Consider the following 18,315-nt stretch of genomic DNA (forward strand, 5'->3'; position numbering starts at 1 on the left):
ATTTTGATTTATGTATACCGAACATAGCCTTTTTGAAAAAATAGATTGGTAAAAATAGATTAATGGATAGAGAACATCTTTGCACAGTAGGATATGTAGAGCCTTATAAAATGAGTTGGAGATAATGGTGTACAGAAGAGAAAAAGAGGATGGAGAGGGGACTGCTGGGTATATCTTACTGAATCAATCAAGATCTGTTAAATGTTGGATGTGGGTTTAAGTTGTGCGAATCGTCGTTAACATATTTAATAAAATCACACACAAAGCATGTCTGTCTTGCTTTGTTCTCTAGCCAATCTCAATTTGTAAGTAAGTTCCTTCCCTCCAATTAAGGCAATCTCCCACACTTTATTATGCCAGGATACAAGGTTGGCACCTACTAAGTCCTTCCCATGTCTAGCCATAATAGCTTAGGCAGCAGTTACGGTAACAAATGTGACCCCAATTCTTTGCAATGGGATGGTGCTTTTCTGTTTTCAAATATATTCAGTAGTACCACAGGGGGCGGGAGAGGGGAATCACTATGACCTATAATCTTAATTATTTCCTGGAAAATTGAGGTACAGAATTTTGGCGTTTGGCACAATACCACCACATGTGGACATATGTGCCTTCTCCTGGCACCCATGCCAGCATCTCGCTGAGGAAGAGGGAGGCATATATGCCAATCCACGAGGGGTTAAATACCATCAGTGAATTAATTTCAGTGTTATCTCTCTGAGATGGATTTATATTTTTTTTGGGGGGGGGTGTTGTTGCCACAATCTGAGGAAAGTATAAACAAGAATGATGCAATCCAAGTCCTTCCCACGCCATCTTGGTCCCCTTCAGTTTGTTGTACTCAGCAACCAAAACAAATTTATATAAAGATGAAATTAAACCCCTTGATACGGCGTTCTGATTTTTAATTGGAGTTTTTTTTAAAAAAAAGGTTAAATGACGAGTGGCGCTTTCTGAGAAAGAGTTATTGTGTGTTTATGTTCCGAAGTTGTTGTCAAGAGTAGCGACGGGAGAGGCTGGTTACCTAATTTATATTTTAGCTGTTCTTGAGAGATTGGCGTTCCATTAACGTAAAGATCACACAGAAATTTAATGCCTTTGTCCCTCTGTCTCCTGATACCATAGCCTATGCCATTTATTGAACGTTGGATGAGATGCCAAGAGGGGGGATAGTGAAGGAGACAAGTAAACACCTTTCTGTCTAGCACTTAAAAGTCATACATAAGCATCTGTTCTGAAAATTAGGGCAAGGTCTAAATTTGTTTTTAGAGAACCAAAGAGCATGTAGTGGTTATCGCATCTGTCATGTTGGACTCAAGTTTGGGCCATAGTTTATCCTCATCTTCCACAAGTTTTACTAATTTCAATGAGCCTGCTTCGAGTAGGACTTAGCTGGATACAACCCAAACACTTTCTCTCTCCTGGTATCTGAAGAAGAAAGACATCAGCGCATCAGCCGATTTAGATCCCGTTTCTTCTTTCTTGCTCTGATCTGCAGTGGCTACTGACCCATCTCTTGCTTCGCTCCCATCTGATGGGTGGATGATACACTGGTTTCGATTTGAAAGTTCATTCATACTTGCTGCAGTTCTTACTGCAGAGAAAGGTAACCAGGCAATGGTGTCCCATGTCCTGGTTACCTCCGTATTGCATTATTGCAATGCACTGAACATGAGACTTCCCTCGAGGAGGACTTGGAAGCTCTAACAAGTGCAGAATGCAGCAGCATGCACTAAGTGTGCTCTCACACTTGCTCGTTCACACTTAGTCATGGATTGGCTTAGTGTAGTGTACAAATCATGCCAGTATAAGACAGCTTCCTGTATTCAAGAAGTGTGTAAGAGCAGAGACATCTATCTATATCTATATCTATATCATCTACCTATCTCCCTATCATCTATCTATCTATCTATCTATCTATCTATCTATCTATCTATCTATCATCTATCTATCTATCATCTATCTATCTATCTATCTATCTATCTATCTATCTATCTATCTATCTATCATCTATCTATCTATCGTTGTTGTTTAGTCGTTTAGTTGTGTCCAACTCTTCATGACCCCATGGACCAGAGCACGCCAGGCCCTCCTGTCTTCCACTGCCTCCCACAGTTTGGTCAAACTCATGCTGGTGGCTTCGAGAACACTGTCCAACCATCTTGTCCTCTGTTGTCCCCTTCTCCTTGTGCCCTCAATCTTTCCCAACATCAGGGTCTTTTCCGGGGAGTCTTCTCTTCTCATGAGGTGGCCAAAGTATTGGAGTCTCAGCTTCAATCGTCTATCTTCAGCTTCTATCTATGATAGGAGGTGTAATAGATAAGCAGGTTCCATTTCAATAGAAGTTTAAAAGAGTTCAACCCCCGTGGTAGGAGTTTGCAAGCTGTTGCGTCCCTCAAATCTGCCGAATGAAGAGTTAAGTGTAATCTGGAAGTTGTCCTACAGCTGCAGAATTTGATCCAAATAAAGGTATCACTTTGCAAGGCTTTTGTTCCTCTTTCTTTCTTTCTTTTTTAAAAAATCACATTGCATTCCTTATTCCCCATGCCAATGTTATAGCTATCATTATCAAACAATGACTCACTTTCTATATAGCCTCTTTAACAATGATTTCCCCCTCCTTCTCTCTCTCTCTTTTTTTTGTCTACATGGCCCGCCAAATGCAATTTCACCTCAGTACAAGCAGCCTTGTGGAACTTTCCTAGCTCAAAGAAATGCCCCTTTCTCTCCCAGCCGCTCTTCTCTTTGAATTCTCTCTCCCCACCCCACCTCCCCCTGCTCCCCCCCTTGCATTATTTTGCCCATGCCTTTGGCAGTGGGAGCAGCCTTCAGAATGCAAGCGCCTGCTCCGATGTCTATCTAAGGCATCTTTGCATGCTCTGCCACGCATTCCCTCGTCACGAACGCTTGCTCCAGCGTCATGTTTACACTGCAGAGTGGTATTCTTAGCTTCATGCGTATCGCTCACGCTTTTGAGGGAAGGGCTGGGTGTGAAGACACGCTATTCCGAACCCCCCCCCCTTTGAAAGAGACATTGGAAAGGATTGTGCGAGATCAAATATCCAGCATCGCCTCCCATAATATAGACACATATAAAAATTTGTATATATAACACGTATTATTGACTGCAGTCCTTAGCGGTGCACAATGGGCAAGCTGGAAATTTGATCTTCATTGGCTTTGCCACCTCCGAGAATAAAGAAAATGGGTAGAAGCGAAAATAGTAATTGGAAATCGCTCCTGTGGAGGAAAGCTGTCATGAGAGGCGGATTGATTTGGCAGTGGCAGAAGTAGAGCTATTGATTGCTAGTCCTCAGTGAATTAAAAAGAAGACCAGGAGCCTTAATGCACCTCCCTCCCTTTCCTTTTGTGTGTGTGTGGGGGGGGGCACGAGACAAGGAAGTGGCGACTTGGATTGCATTGCTGGGATAAAGACTTACAAAGAGGCGGTGGGATGCTGTCTGGCTCCTTCGGCGAGCGGCTTCGGCAAGGCGGAGTAGAACAGAAGCCTTCGAAACTGCAAAAGGATTATTGTTATCATAATTATTATTTGCTATTATTATTAAAAGTGGGATAGAAATTACTTTCTGGAAGGCTTCTAAAATGTCATTTGAGGAGGTGGAACTAGGGCAAAACCCTCTTGCAAAATGTGGATGTATACTTGATATTCTTTATTTTAAATTATTTCATTCCATGACATCTTCATAACACACTTTACAGTACATTTCGAATTATAGCTATTTTCAATTCCATGTGTATGTATCTAAATAGCTTTTCCTTATTCCTCACCCTGTGACTTCCCTCCACCACCGAACAGCTTCTTTTGTTTAACACTCTGTTTCTATTGTGTTGTGAATATTGGTTTTAATTTCACCCATAAGCCATCTAGCCATATTTTGCCTTTACAAAATTTGGTTGATGCATATCAATAAATTTGTTTTGGAACAATGTTTTTCCATGTATTCTTCTACACATATTGCCACTCTAATATCCATGGTTGGAGGCAGCAATGCTTCTAAATACCAGTTGCTACTACACACAGTTCCTACTTGCAGGTTTCCCATAGGCATCTGGTTGGCTGCTGTGAGAAGAAAATGCGGGACTTAGATGGGCCACTGGCCTGATCCAGCAGGTTCCTGAGTACAGTGGTACCTCGGGTTACAGACGCTTCAGGTTACAGACTCCACTAACCCAGAAAGAGTACCTCGGGTTAAGAACTTTGCTTCAGGATGAGAACAGAAATTGTGCGGTGGTGGCGCGGCGGCAGCAGCAGGAGGCCCCATTAGCTAAAGTGGTATCTCAGGTTAAGAACAGTTTCAGGTTCAGAACGGACCTCCAGAACGAATTAAGTTCTTAACCCGAGGTACCACTGTACTTAAATGGGGTATTTTGAGTGCTGGTTCTCAGCCATGGCCAATGCTAGGTTTTACTGTATTTTTCGTCTATAAGATGCCCCCATGTATAAGACGACCCCTGTTTTTTGAGCCCAAAATTAAGAAATAAATATTTTAAACATTCCATGTATAAGACGACCCCCAACTTTAAACTTAAAAAATTTGGGGATTAAAAAATTTGGGGGAAAATATAGTCTTATACACGAAAAAATACGGTAATTTCATTTTTTATTTTGCTCCCTGTGTGGTCCATACAACCTGCAACCCACCATGTTTTGCACAGCCCCACCAGCCAGGTATGGCAGTCCTTTAAGGACTTAGTAAGTTTCCTTGTTTTTTGCTGCTTACCTTGGACTGCAAAACCAGGGGTGATGTCTAGGCCCTGGCAGGCCACCCTAAGCATCAATGAACGGCCAACTAGATGTCTTTGGGAAGCCCACAAGCAGGACACGAGGGCAATAGCTCTGTCATCATGTACCCCAGCTACTGGTATTCAGAATCATACTGGCTTTGATCCTGGAAATAGTTTATCATTGTCTTGACTAATAGCCATGGATAGCCTTATTCTGTATGAATTTGTCCAAACCTGACAGGAACACGTCAGCAATAACTCACACGGCTTCAGTTAACTCTTTATTCAAAGAAGCTCAGGAGGCCAGGCCTAGTGAGCAAAGCAACTTGTCCCGGTAGAACTTGCCCCTATGAAGCAGTTGTGGGGACTGAAGGTCCCTGCCTTCCCACTACTCCTTAAGTCTCCTCCTCCCCGATTCCTTCCCCAGCAATCTGAGGTTCCTTCGTCTTGCTGGTCTTTGCTCCGCCCTCATCATGCCACTTTGGATTCTGGGAAACTGGAGGGGAGCTGGTTGCAGCAGAAGTGGGGGACAGCCCGGCCTCCTCATGAGCCTGACACGTTGCTGCCTCTTGACCCCCTTCCTCTCCAGCCTCTGGTTCTGGAGTGCTCTCTGTCACAGACTCTTCCTGCTCACTAAACCCCGTTGCCTCTTCAGCTTCTGCCAGCCTCCTCCTCCTAGTCTGCTCCCTCTTCTCCCAACTGGTGCCTCCCACCAGTTCTCTGCATCCAGCCAGTCCATCACAAAACCCCTTGTAAAATTGTAGGGCAGTAGCTCAGTGGTAGAGCTTCTGCTTTGTGGTCAGAAGGTTCTCAGGTTCGATCTCCAACATCTCCAGGTACACCTTGGAATGTCCCATTCCTGAATACCTTGAGAGCCACTGCCAGTCAGTGTATGCAGTATTGAACTTGGTGGACCAATGGCTTGACTCCGTACAAGGCAGCTTCTGTGTTCCCAAAGACTCTGTGATTCTAAGTGCAAATGCCTGCTGTGTCCATACACACACAATCAAAATGCTGACTTCTGTGGCAAATCTTGCCTGTTGTTGTTGTTGTTTAGTCGTTTAGTTGTGTCCGACTCTTCGTGACCCCATGGACCAGAGCACGCCAGGCCCTCCTGTCTTCCACAGCCTCCCGCAGTTTAGTCAAACTCATGCTGGTATCTTTGAGAACAGTATCCAACCATCTCGTCCTCTGTTGTCCCCTTCTCCTTGTGTCCTCCATCTTTCCCAGCATCAGGGTCTTTTCCAGGGAGTCTTCTCTTCTCATGAGGTGGCCAAAGTATTGGAGCCTCAGCTTCAGGATCTGTCCTTCCAGTGAGCACTCAGGGCGGCTTTCCTTAAGAATGGATCAGTTTGATCTTCTTGCAGTCCATGGGACTCTCAAGAGTCTCCTCCGGCACCATAATTCAAAAGCATCAATTCTTCGGCGATCAGCCTTCTTTATGGTCCAGCTCTCACTTCCATACATCACTACAAATCTTGCCTACTTACAGTTAATTCTCAGAAATAACAGATGATTTCCCCCTCTTTTCCACAGATTGTTATGGATTTCAAACACCCGGATGGACATGCCGCAGCGGTTATGCTGCCTCGGCGTAGCTTGCTGGTAATGTCTGGAGAATCTAGATACCTCTGGACCCATGGGTAGGTGTTGACAGTCACAAGTTAATGATATTACATGCATAAAAATGGCAGAGCAGACTGGCAGCAGACTTCCCTTCTTGTTTCTTTAGCAGTCACCAGTTAATGATGATCACCCATTTGCTGTTTTTTGTTTATTTACAGCAGGGCTAGGGAGTCTGTGGTCCTCCAAATGATCCTGGACTCCAACTCCCATCCTCCCTGATCATTGGCCATGTTGGCAGGGGCTGATGGGAGTTGGAGTCCAACAACAGCTGGAATACCACGGGTTCACCACTCATGAGCTAGAGGAATAGAGGTGATAGGCGGGGACGTGGGCCCTTTGAAGATATGCCCATTTATGTCGGCTTTAGAAACCAGGCTAGATGTTTTAGGATAACTAAAAATGGTGAGGTAGCGTGCATGGGTATGTGGTTTTCAGATCTGCTTTGTTCAAACTCGCAAAGCAATAATATGATTTGCTGCAGTTTATTCTGCCACGGCTGAACTCGGCTCAGCAGCATAGAAGTCAATAACAGGCTGAGCGCTTGTCTTGCTGGGAGTCAAGTGCTGACGACTTTTCAAGTCAGCAATTCTGAGGGGCTCTCAACTAGTCCCCTGGACAGATATACCGCCCCTCCATGGCAAATTCTGCATTAATGAAGCTCGTTTATCAACTTGAGGACAAAAAGGCTGGACGTGAGAAAGATTTGGAGTTTTGCAGGATTTCCCTGATGAAGCTCAAACAGACTGCACAGAGGGATACTTGGGCAACATAGTCCCCAAGATTCCTTTTTCTGTACCAGACAGATTTCTTCATTATGTTACGATCCCACCAATCCTACAGGGTGCTCAAAAATGGTATTTATGGGTCTTTGCTCCCACTTTCATTCTCTCAGCAACCGTGTGAGGTAGATTAAATGGAGAGGCAGCGTCTTCCCCAAAGAGAACATCATGGCTGATTTGAACCCAGGCTCCTTTGAGGCACTATCCAGGGCATTGCCCTTGCTCTGAAAGGTCTGCATTCTGGGCATTTCCCTTGTCAATATCAAGGTCTGCAAATAAACAAACAAACAAACAAACAAACAAATATAAATATATATATTTATATCCCACCCTCCCCAGCCAAAGCCGGGCTCAGAGCGGCTAACAACAGTAAAAGTAGCACAATTTACATAAAATCACAGTCAATTAATTGAAATACATTCTAAAATCAATTCAGAATCAAATTAATGGCAACCATTGGGCTAGAGTTCTATGAGGATTACAGAAGGAGAGAGGTGGTCAGATTGTGCCTTGGCCAAAGGCCTGGTGGAACAGCTCGTCTTGTAGGCCCTGTGGGAAGATGTCAAGTCCCGCAGGTCCCTAGTCTCTTATGACAGAGCGTTCCACCAGATCGGGGCCACAGCCAAAAAAGCCCTGGCTCTGGTTGAGGCCAGCCTAATCTCCCTGTGGCCTGGGATCTCCAACATGTTTTTATTTTTTGGGGTTTTTTTATTAAAAATTTTCTTGTTTTACAGAAGTGTAATGTCTCTTGTATTTTTTCCATGTAACATTTTTACAAATCCGTTTCATTTGTTGAGACATTAGGGGGAGAAAAACAAGATGTTTTTATTTGAAGACTGTAAGGTCCTCCGTGGGACATACCAGGAGAGGTGGTCCCATAGGTACGAGGGTCCTAGGTCCGTAATGTCAGCAAATGAGGTATGCAGATCCAAGAGGGACCTGCAGCAATATGTTGTAGTGCAGAGCAATTGGTTTTAGCCCGGCAATGTCATAGTCTCAAACTCTGAAGGGCAGGAGGAACCAGCTGTCTCTGGGGGGCTGTTGTACCCCCAACTGGGGAATCAGGCCAAGCTTCTAATGCTGGTGTTTCAACAGCTGGTGGCCCGAAACCTGCAGAGCCTGAGATGGGTCCCGTCCCCCCATGTACATAGACGTTTAGACACTTGTCTCATTATTTCATAGGTTTCCATGAACCATTTCATCTAATATGTTTGTCATGTGGTGAGCTAGTGTGGTGTAGTGGTTAAGAGCGGTAGTCTCGTAATCTGGGGAACCGGGTTCGCGTCTCCGCTATTCCACATGCAGCTGCTGGGTGACCTTGGGCCAGTCACACTTCTCTGAAGTCTCTCAGCCTCACTCACCTCACAGAGTGTTTGTTGTGGAGGAGGAAGGGAAAGGAGAATGTTAGCCGTTTGGAGACTCCTTCGGGTAGTGATAAAGCGGGATATCAAATCCAAACTCTTCTTCTTCCTCATGTTAGATAATAATAATAATCCTAGCTTCTGTTTTGTTTTAAAGCATCACACCTAGGAAGTTTGACATTGTTCAAGCATCTGAAGGACAGAAAATTGGAGCTGTCACTGCTGACATTGGAGATTTAACCTTGAACAAGAGGGGAGAAAGGACATCTTTCACTTTCAGAAAAGTGAGGAGAAGCCCTTGCAATTGCTGTAAGTTCCAGTTGTTCAGATACAAACAATGGAGCTTGTTGGGTCCCTCTCCTTTAAGGCTATGCTCCCCCCCACTTAGCCCTCCGCTCTTAAAGGCATGGCTGGATTAACTGTTCCTCATTAAACCTTGTGCCATGTTCATTCTACATTTGTATGGAATCAAACACTCATGGCAGTTCTGACTCTGTGGAACCCCCTGCCCATTGATACCAGACCTTAACCATACTGTTTTTGGCACCTGCTAAACAATTTCTTTTTCTTTAGGCAAGTCTGGCCAGCTATGTAAAGTCAACATATATTTTAATGAGTGCTTTACTTTAGAATGAGTATTTTAACTGCAGATCTTATTTATAATTTTAAATTATTTTGGGTAAATTGGTTTTCAACTTCTGACTTTTATCAATAATATTAATGTATATTTTTCATGCAAACCGTTTTTCCAGTTAAGCAGCATGCAAATTCTGTAAAAGAAATGCATTTAAAAAAAAGCAAACTTCAGCATGTCTTGCTGAGGCTACAGCATCTTGGGACGCTTACCAAGTATCACAGCAGTAGCCAACGTGGTATCCTACAGATGTTGTGGACTGCAACTCTGGCCTTCCTCAACATTGACCATGCTGCTGGCCGGGCTGATGGGTGTTGGTTGTAGTACAGCAACATCTGGAGGGCACCATATAGTCTATCCCTCCTGCATCAGGAGCGTCAGGCACTCGTCTCTGAGCTCTCCTGGCCTCCAGTTGTGGAACAAGCTGTCTTGGCAATATGGGAGCCCCACTTTGGGCAAAGGAATAAACTAGGGCTGAGTGGAAGGCCTATGAGAGCTAACAGCCTGCAGTAGGGGCACTTCTTCCCTCCTCTCTGGATATTCTTGCCAACTGTGCCCTAGGGCGTGACCTCTGGTGACCACTACATTCTTACTGGTCCCATTCCCCTTCCCACCCCCAGGACTCTCAACTTGTCATGGTCATAGCTGTCAACCGTCCCTTATTTGGCGGGAAAGTCCCTTATCCCAGTGCCGTGTCCTGCTGCTGCCCCTTATTGATGATGTCTCTTAAATTTCCCGGGTTTCAAAGGAAGCAGCTCCTCTCCCTCCCTCCCTGCCAGCCAGGGAGGAGGGAGGCTCAAACTGTGTTGCTTGGCTGTGTTGCTTACCCAATAACAAGTCTAAGAACGACTGGGGGGTGGAGCTTGCATGCCTTGTGCTGATCAAATTGGCTGTGTTGCGTGGGGAATCGCCTTTGCTCAGCGCTTCCCAGCGGAGAGGTGACGGTGGGTTTCCTTGCTGCATCCCCTTTGCCGGGTTGCTGCGCTGTGGAAACCACTGCTTGAGGCTTCGTTTGGCTGCTGGCTGGGCTTTCTACCTTTGGCTCGGAGGGGCTCAGAAGTTGAACATAGCTGTGCTTGGAAAATCCCTTATTTTGGCTGCTGATCCCTTATTTTTGAGGCTGCTGGTCCCTTATTGTCAAATCTGTAAGTTGACAGCTATGGCCATGGTTCACTCAGGGCTGACCCATTTCCTCTGCAACACTTAATGCTGTCCCTTCCAAACCCCACCCTCTCTCCAGCTTTGCCACCTCTGATTGGTTGGGTGGAGCAGCAGCAGCTGAGCGGTTAGATTCCTGCCCTTTTGACTGGGTCTGTTTCACTACAAGGCTTTTATTCCTTGGTTGGTCTGCTGCTACACAATATTGATTTCATCTGGAAATAACCTTTTTTCTTTGTTGTCTCCTTTTAAAAACAAATCACTACCCCTTCTTCTCGACTGGCAACAAATTTGTCTTTGAAAGTGCAGCAGGAGTAAGCAATATTTCCCATCTTTTAGCCTCTAGAAAGCAGTCTTGTGGCCAAAGAACACCCTTTAGCACAGAACGAGCGCCTTAATCAAAGTAAGACTTTTGAGTCGAGCATAGCTCTAGTAGTTCAGACAGTTTTGCAAAAACCATCTGATCGATGTGTTCCAAGAAAAAAAAAAAGACTTTTGATTTGCTTCTTATAGTGTAAACTTTGGGAATTGCTGTTAAGGTTTGTTGCCACATCGGCACACCTAGGGAGGGTGGTTCTATGTAGTCACCCAATATAAGTTTGGGCTTTTTGTTGCTTGTTCCATACCATGCCCTGAAGCATCCTGTCTTCACCCTTATTTAAACTTGTACGATGCAGTTGTACCATTTTTGCATGCAACGTGATGCAGATATAGCATGGAAACCATGGTTTGCAAATTGAGATCCAGCCTAGGGGCACACACTCACTCTCCTCCCCTGCTCCCCTCCCCAAAGAGAAGTCTTCCCTCCCTTCCCATCTGAATATTAAAAGTATTGAAGAGTTATTTGTGCACTGGTGCTAACTATGCAACAGTTTATTCTAACCATGGTTCTCTTTTGAGCCAGAATTTGGTATTATGGTTTCACATGAACCATTAACTTCGGTTTAATGTAACTCTAAACCATGGTTAATGTTGTCAGTTACATGCAGACATGCAAAGTGAGTCTTTGTAATCACGCTTATAGGGTTGCTGATCTTCTAGTAGAAGCCCCTTGCGCCTTGAGAGATGGCACTCCAAAAGATCCCCAGAATTTTGGAGGGTGCACAGGGGGCTCAAAGTACAAGGGGTAGGATCTGGAAAGCCCCTATGCATGGATAGAATACTTCTTGTGTTTTGGATCCTGGCAATAGTGCTTTTCAGATACAGTTCCTAGGATGTAAACCTAGGTCTAGTAACTACTCTGCCCATACCATACTCTTGCACCCTGATCCTTTTAGAGTATCTCAGTTTAAACCGAGATATACCATTTAGTTCAGTGTTTCCCAAACTTGAGTCTCCAGCTAGCTAGCAAGACCAGTTGATGATGGGCATTGTAGTCCTAAAAGAGCTGGAGACCCAAGTTTGAGAAACACTGATTTAGTTCATCAAATGTATAGATTAGTGTAGATCACTAACTAGGTAATAGATGTGCCATTTTAAATTCAGTTCAATTCAGTTTTAAAACTGAAACTCAAAATGTGCAGTTTGGTTTGCGGTTTTCAGAATTCTCTGTTAAGTGAGCGCAATCCAAAATGGATTGCTCTGGTTTGGAGCGCTGTGTTCTGTTTACGGACAAATAAATCCTTATCCTTACCTACCCTGTAGCTTATCCTTCTGTGTGTGACAGTCAGCGTAAGGACACAGAGCCCTCCTTCCCGGATAATGAGAGAGAAGCCTCGAAGCTAGAAGAAAAGTATGTCCACGAGGTGTATGAAGGGATTGCCACGCACTTCAGTAGCACGAGACACAGTCCATGGCCGCGAGTTGTTGAATTCCTGAGGACTTTGCCGTGTGGGGCTGTTGTGGCTGATGTCGGCTGTGGCAACGGAAAGTATTTAGGAGTCCGCAAAGACTTACATATGGTAAGGAACTATGTGGCTTTAGTCCTCCTTGCTTTGAAGGGAATAGTTAACCTATCAGAATTGCATCTCCTGTGACATTTTTCCTGCATGGAAAGCTTTCCCTCTCTCCCTTTTTCTTTTTCTTTCTCCTTTTCCCCCTTCCCTCCCAAAAAGGTCCCACAAAGGGACTTACAACACAGTAGTCCAGTTTCGAATACATAGGCTGGAATCAGGGGGAGGAGCCTGTGACTAAGATTTCCAATCCCTCAGATGGCAATTCTGACTTTTATTTGGCTTTTTATTTGGTCACCTGTGTTGAGCCAATATTCAAACAGGCCATTCAAAATGATAAAGAGTTCCTAAAGCCCAATAAAGCTGTCGTAACAATTGTGGCATGTGTCAGAACCAAGCCAGGGTCGTGAGTGGCCGAATCTGGAACCTGGAGCATGTGCTTGCCATCATGGTGGGATCCTGGCTGTCAGTTGCTGGCACTGGCTGTAATGCGCTCGGCTGCAAATGATGGATGTAGAGAGGCAGATTGGCACTCGCTTTTGAGATGAATAAAAATGAACAGGATCCCTTTATCTTTGAGTGAACTCGTTCCCTCCTCCTCCTTTCAATCGCAGGGCTGCTTTCCATGGTTCTGAAACTCTTGGCTTCTCTTTCTTGTCCAGGGTCCAGCAGCACAAAGCCAGCAGGGGCAGCTGTAGCATCTTGCCACCCGGTGGGGACAGAGATATGGATCAGGACACTTATACTGCCTGCCGTTACCGCCAGTGTTTCACATCACTGCTCTCCGTAGAAGCCCATCAAGCCTGTGCAGAAACAATTGTCACTCTTAGGCTTGGTCATAGACCTAGACTTCTGCAGCTCTTGGTTCCAGCTGGGGATCCCCCTGAAATTGTGCCACCCAGTCCCATCTTGGCTTTTCCCACTGCCTTGAAGTTTTTCCTCTCGAGTGTGTCCTGAAACTGCTGCGTCTGTATTTTGACAACTAAATTTTACCATTACAAGCCTAACCGGTTTGGCCGACTGTGCCTGGATTCATTCTATATTACCATATAATGATACCTGAGGTTATATGTAATAATCCCAAGAAAAGTCAAGAAAATGTGATAACACAGAGAGCAAAGTTCCATCCCCCCACTTTCAGGCAGTGCTTGAAGATTAAAACCCCAGGAGAGCTGCTTCAGCTGTAGAGTACATTTCACAGCTGCTGTTCAAAGTACAAAGCCACAGGGGGGGGGAAGACAAAGTAGAGCAAGGGTGGGCAATCTGTGGCCTTTCACATTTTGATGGACTTTGACCCCCATAATCCCTGGCTGCTGGTTGAGGTCCCCTGAAGGGCACAGGTTCCCTGCCTCTGCTCCCAGAGCAAAGGTGACCAATTTCTGTTTTCTCAGGAACCACATTGCCTTCCAAACCATTGTCTAGTCAATGGCACCTAGCAGTAAGAGCTTCATAAAGGGGGGGGGTAAAGGGGACCCCTGACCATTAGATCCAGTCCTGACCGACTCTGGGGTGCGGCACTCATCTCGCTTTATTGGCCAAGGAAGCCAGCGTACAGCTTCCGGGTCATGTGGCCAGCAGGACTAAGCCACTTCTGGTGAACCAGAGCAGCTCATGGAAACACAGTTTACCTTCCTACTGGAGTGGTACCTATTTATCTACTTGCACTTTGACGTGCTTTCGAACTGTTAGGTTGGCAGGAGCAGGGACCGAGCAACGGGAGCCCACCCCGTTGCGGGGATTCGAACCGTCGACCTCCTGATCGGCAAGTCCTAGGCTCTGTGGTTTAACCCACAGCACCACCCGCATCACATAAGAGCTTCATAGCTCTAATAAAAAGGAGCTTAGACAATGCCAAGGAATTACATACACAGTTCAAAGACGTGAAACATGACATTGTGGAAGAAAATCCCTCACTTTCATTACCGCACTGGGGGCAAATGTTAACCCCACACTGATAAAAAGTAGGTAGATTGCCAGGGGCCAGGTAAAATTGCTTCGTAGGGCAGATATGGCCCCGTGGGTTGTGAGTTGGCCACCCCTGCTTTAGAGCACAAAGCCTACATGCACAAATGTGTTTCTCTAGTCTTCTTTCGGGTATCCTTAGTTTAGAATATTCCAGGAACTTTAATCAGCTCAGTGCCTAGTGAAACTATGGAACTTGCTCCCACAGGAAGCAGTGATGACTGCTAGTCTAATCCGCTAATCTAGATGGCTTTAAAGGACAGATGCATGAAGGGAAGGGTAATCAATGGGCTACTTGCCATTTTGACCGTGTTCTGCCTCCACAGTTAGAGACAGCAATGCTTCTGAATACCACTTGCTGGAAACCACAGGAGTAGAGAGTTGCTTGAAGCTCTTGTGCATGAATCCTGCTTTTGGGTTTCCCATAGGTATCTGGTCAGCCACTATCAGAATACAGTTCTGGACTGGACAGGCCATTGGCCTGATCCATCAGGCTCTTCTGATGTTCAGTTGACATATCTGAAGTCTTCCACTGGCCTACCTCTCATGATGGTGGTATATTTTGCTGCTGCCAGTGTATGCTGGTCTTCTACCAAATCCTATGACATCTCAGCTGATAGACCCTAGCCTTAAGATTGCTCCCTACGTGTAAAAAAATGTTAACTGGCACACAATTCGAAAGCCACTTTTAGACAGTAATCAAACCCCAAGCTGACTTGCTCCTGAAGAGGCCAAGGGAAGCTTTATTGTTGCTTAACTTTCTCCCTCTTCGCAGCACTCCGTCATTAAGATTTGTCTCTCCAGCAAGCTCTCTCATTCAGGAACTGGCGTCTGCAATGTAGTTAATATCCCAAATCAACTAATAATTATTTTCAGGCTACAACATTCAGGCATAAACACGCCCACTTATAAATCAGTAGATTCCTTCTGGTTAAAAATAAATTGCCTGAAGCAGATGCATTATAATTCCAGACAAGGAATTATAATAGGGACTTTTATTTTATCAGTGAGCAGAAAGAAGGGAGATAAACATGCCTGCTAGTTATAACGATGATAATAATAAACATACATCAGGTTGCTCCAGTATTATTGCAGCATGTCCGGCAACATCACAAAGGCTCACTTCATAAATTTGGTGTGGTTTTAGCTTGGATCTGAATTGTTTGACCTAGTGTGTGAGAAATAGCCAAAGGAGTGTTGAAATTACCAAGAGATTTTTGAGAGAGACTCTTGGGGATTGGAAGCGAGTGATAGATTTGCTACACTGGCCAAAAGGCAAATGTGGATGATGGGAACCTCGCACATCCTTTCAATCAAAGTATTGCTTTATTAGCCAATGAAAAGGGAACATATCTTGCAGGTGAAGGACTCAAAACAGCAGACAGGTGAAAAGAAAGCCAAAAATAAAAATAGGGAGCCCACTGGGTATATGACACAATTCTCCTTTTCGTGGCGACGAGAGATGGCCTTCTCATTTTTAGACGCAGCCCCTTCTCTCTGAAAGGTGACGCGGCAGCTCTCTCTGAGGGAAAACAAAACACTACGTGAAAGAAATGTTAAAGGTCTGACTCAGAACAAGTGAAGCAAGGGAATTTCTCTCTCCTTTCTCTGTCTCGCACTGTGGCTGCATGCTGTCATCTTTCTTGCTGTGTTTGTATGAATTTGCCCGAATTTAATTTGCTTCCTCGAGACTCTCATGCTATTAGTTATAGCTGAGATGTTTCTCTAGGGAGCCACATAATTTCATTTGGTGGCTGGATTTCAAAATTAGATGTAGTTCTCTCTCCATCAGCTTTCTGATGAGTCGCATCAATCAGGTTTCAAATGGACTTAAATGATCTAATTCCACCAGGAGGAGTTAGTTATTGTGAGGTAAAGCTAAAATGACCACAGTATCCTGTGGTTCTTTTTGTTCCCTGAGCTTGGGGAGATAATCAGCATCTTGTGGATGGCAGGCTCCCTAATAATTATTATATTTTGCATCTTCCCATATCCGTCGCTAACCTGGTAATAGAAATAAATGTGGCCACTGCCAAAAATATGGCTCTATTATAGGGTGAAACCACGGCACTTTGGTTTCTTTCCTTCACAGCCTCAAGAAATCTGGACAGGAAGAACAGATCCGCTCCTAAGATTCTTTGGGGACAGCCATTGGGTACCATGTGTTTTGATTCCTGCATCTCAGGGGGTTGGACTAGATCAGGCCCATCCAACTCCCAAGAGACTGTGTTCTACTCCCAGTATGAATAAACTGGCAGTGATCTACCCATTGTCATTGAGGATTGACCACAGTTGTTGAGCTTTTTTGGGGGAGGATTGACCAGAGTTTTGGGGGAGAGATAATATTTGTTGAGCTTTTGTGGGAGAGGATTGCAGTTTACTTAAGCCCGCAATCAGGATCACCAGGGGATCTTCCTATCGATCGTGGTCAACCGGTTGGACATGTCTGGACTAGATGATCCTCTGGATCCCTTCCAACTCTATGATTCTATGACTGTTTAAAGTGGTATAATACAGCTTCAGCATCAAAGAGTAGAGACATCACATTGCCAACAAAGGTCCGTATAGTTAAAGCTATGGTTTTCCCAGTAGTTATGTATGGAAGTGAGAGCTGGACCATAAAGAAGGCTGATCGCCGAAGAATTGATGTTTTTGAATTATGGTGCTGGAGGAGACTCTTGAGAGTCCCATGGACTGCAAGAAGATCAAACCGATCCATTCTTAAGGAAAGCAGCCCGGAGTGCTCACTGGAAGGACAGATCCTGAAGCTGAGGCTCCAATACTTTGGCCACCTCATGAGAAGAGAAGACTCCCTGGAAAAGACCCTGATGCTGGGAAAGATGGAGGGCACAAGGAGAAGGGGACGACAGAGGACGAGATGGTTTGACCAAACTGCGGGAGACAGTGGAAGACAGAAGTGCCTGGCGTGCTCTGGTCCATGGGGTCACGAAGAATCGGACACGACTAAACAACAACAAAATACTGCTTCAAATGTATGGTTATGGATGTGCGGCAAAGGCACTCTGCAGATGCTCAGGAGTGTTCATTTTTGTTACTTCACCCGCTGCAAGGCTAAACGTTGGGATTTCAGACGGGATGATGGGCTGAGCCAGATGAAACCCTGGTTCACATAAGCATGGGGGGAAAGAGAGAATGAGTTAATTAAAATAATATGAAAGCGCCTCTGATAATCCAGTAAGATCATTACACCTTCTTAGCAACTTGTAATTATCTGTGTCCAGTCATTATGGGCATGCCTGCAGCTCCCATCGTATTATTTATATCAAATGCAAATTTAATCTGAAGCCTGTGTAGCCTTTGCAGTTTCTTCTCTGCATCTCAATTGAGGTAGGTCTTCCCCCCTCCCCACCTCCCAGTGCAAGATCTAATCTTTTGTTTTGGGCAGTAGTGGATTCGCTTTAATACATAGGACGTTACAAGTAAGCCCGACTTCACAATTATTTGATATAATTTAGATGCAAATTAGGAACCTCATATTCTGCCAGTCGTAGGCTTTCTTCCTCTTGGTTAGCTTAGCTGCAACTCATTACATTTCATCAGAGTACAGTGTTGCCTCTTTTCAAGGTCACTCCAGTATTGTCTTTTTGATTGAATTCCTGCTTCCCAGTCAATTTATACTGTACATATCTGGGACAGAGTGTGATTGAAATCAGAAGAATTGTGCCTCTTTTTTTAATCATGGAAGGTGGCCACAGATACAGTCAATGAAGCACTCACTTTCTCCTCTTTTCAGCTGCTTGTTTGTACATGGAACCCTTTCCTAGCATTGTTTGTAGACTTCTAGAGGTGGAAGGGACCCTGAACATCATCTAGTCCAAGCCCTTGCAATGCAGGAATAGGCAGCTGTCCCATACAGGGATCAAACCTGCAGCCTTGGTGTTATCAGCACCATGCTTTAACCAGCTGAGCTATAAGGCTGCTTAAACCTTTGAACCTCATTGGGCTCTTAAGTGCTGCGGCTTCATTAGCTAAAATGCCTGTTTGAAGTTGAGTGGTGTCTTAAATTTCTTTCATCTTTCTCAGGATTTCAGGGAGGGAGTCCTAGCTCATTGGTAGAGCATCTAGTGTCCATGCAGAAGGTACCATCTTCAATCCAAAGCAACTCCAGTTGGGCCTGGGATGGACTATCCCTGTCT

At 44.9% G+C, this 18,315-nt stretch overlaps 1 protein-coding gene across 3 annotated transcripts in view; it reads left to right on the forward strand.

The window, feature by feature from the left end:
• Positions 1–18,315, forward strand: part of ALKBH8 (alkB homolog 8, tRNA methyltransferase) — a 67,026-nt gene that overhangs the window by 45,022 nt on the left and 3,689 nt on the right. For all 3 annotated transcript variants that reach the window (XM_081909804.1, XM_081909805.1, XM_081909806.1), the window contains exons 8-10: positions 6,283–6,389; positions 8,670–8,821; positions 11,949–12,205. In XM_081909804.1, coding sequence (XP_081765930.1) covers positions 6,283–6,389; positions 8,670–8,821; positions 11,949–12,205 — 516 coding nt within the window. The remainder of the gene's footprint in view (positions 1–6,282; positions 6,390–8,669; positions 8,822–11,948; positions 12,206–18,315) is intronic.

The sequence above is a fragment of the Podarcis melisellensis genome, assembly GCF_964234715.1.
Source record: "Podarcis melisellensis genome assembly, chromosome: 4".
In the NCBI taxonomy this organism is placed as follows: Eukaryota; Metazoa; Chordata; class Lepidosauria; order Squamata; family Lacertidae; genus Podarcis; species Podarcis melisellensis.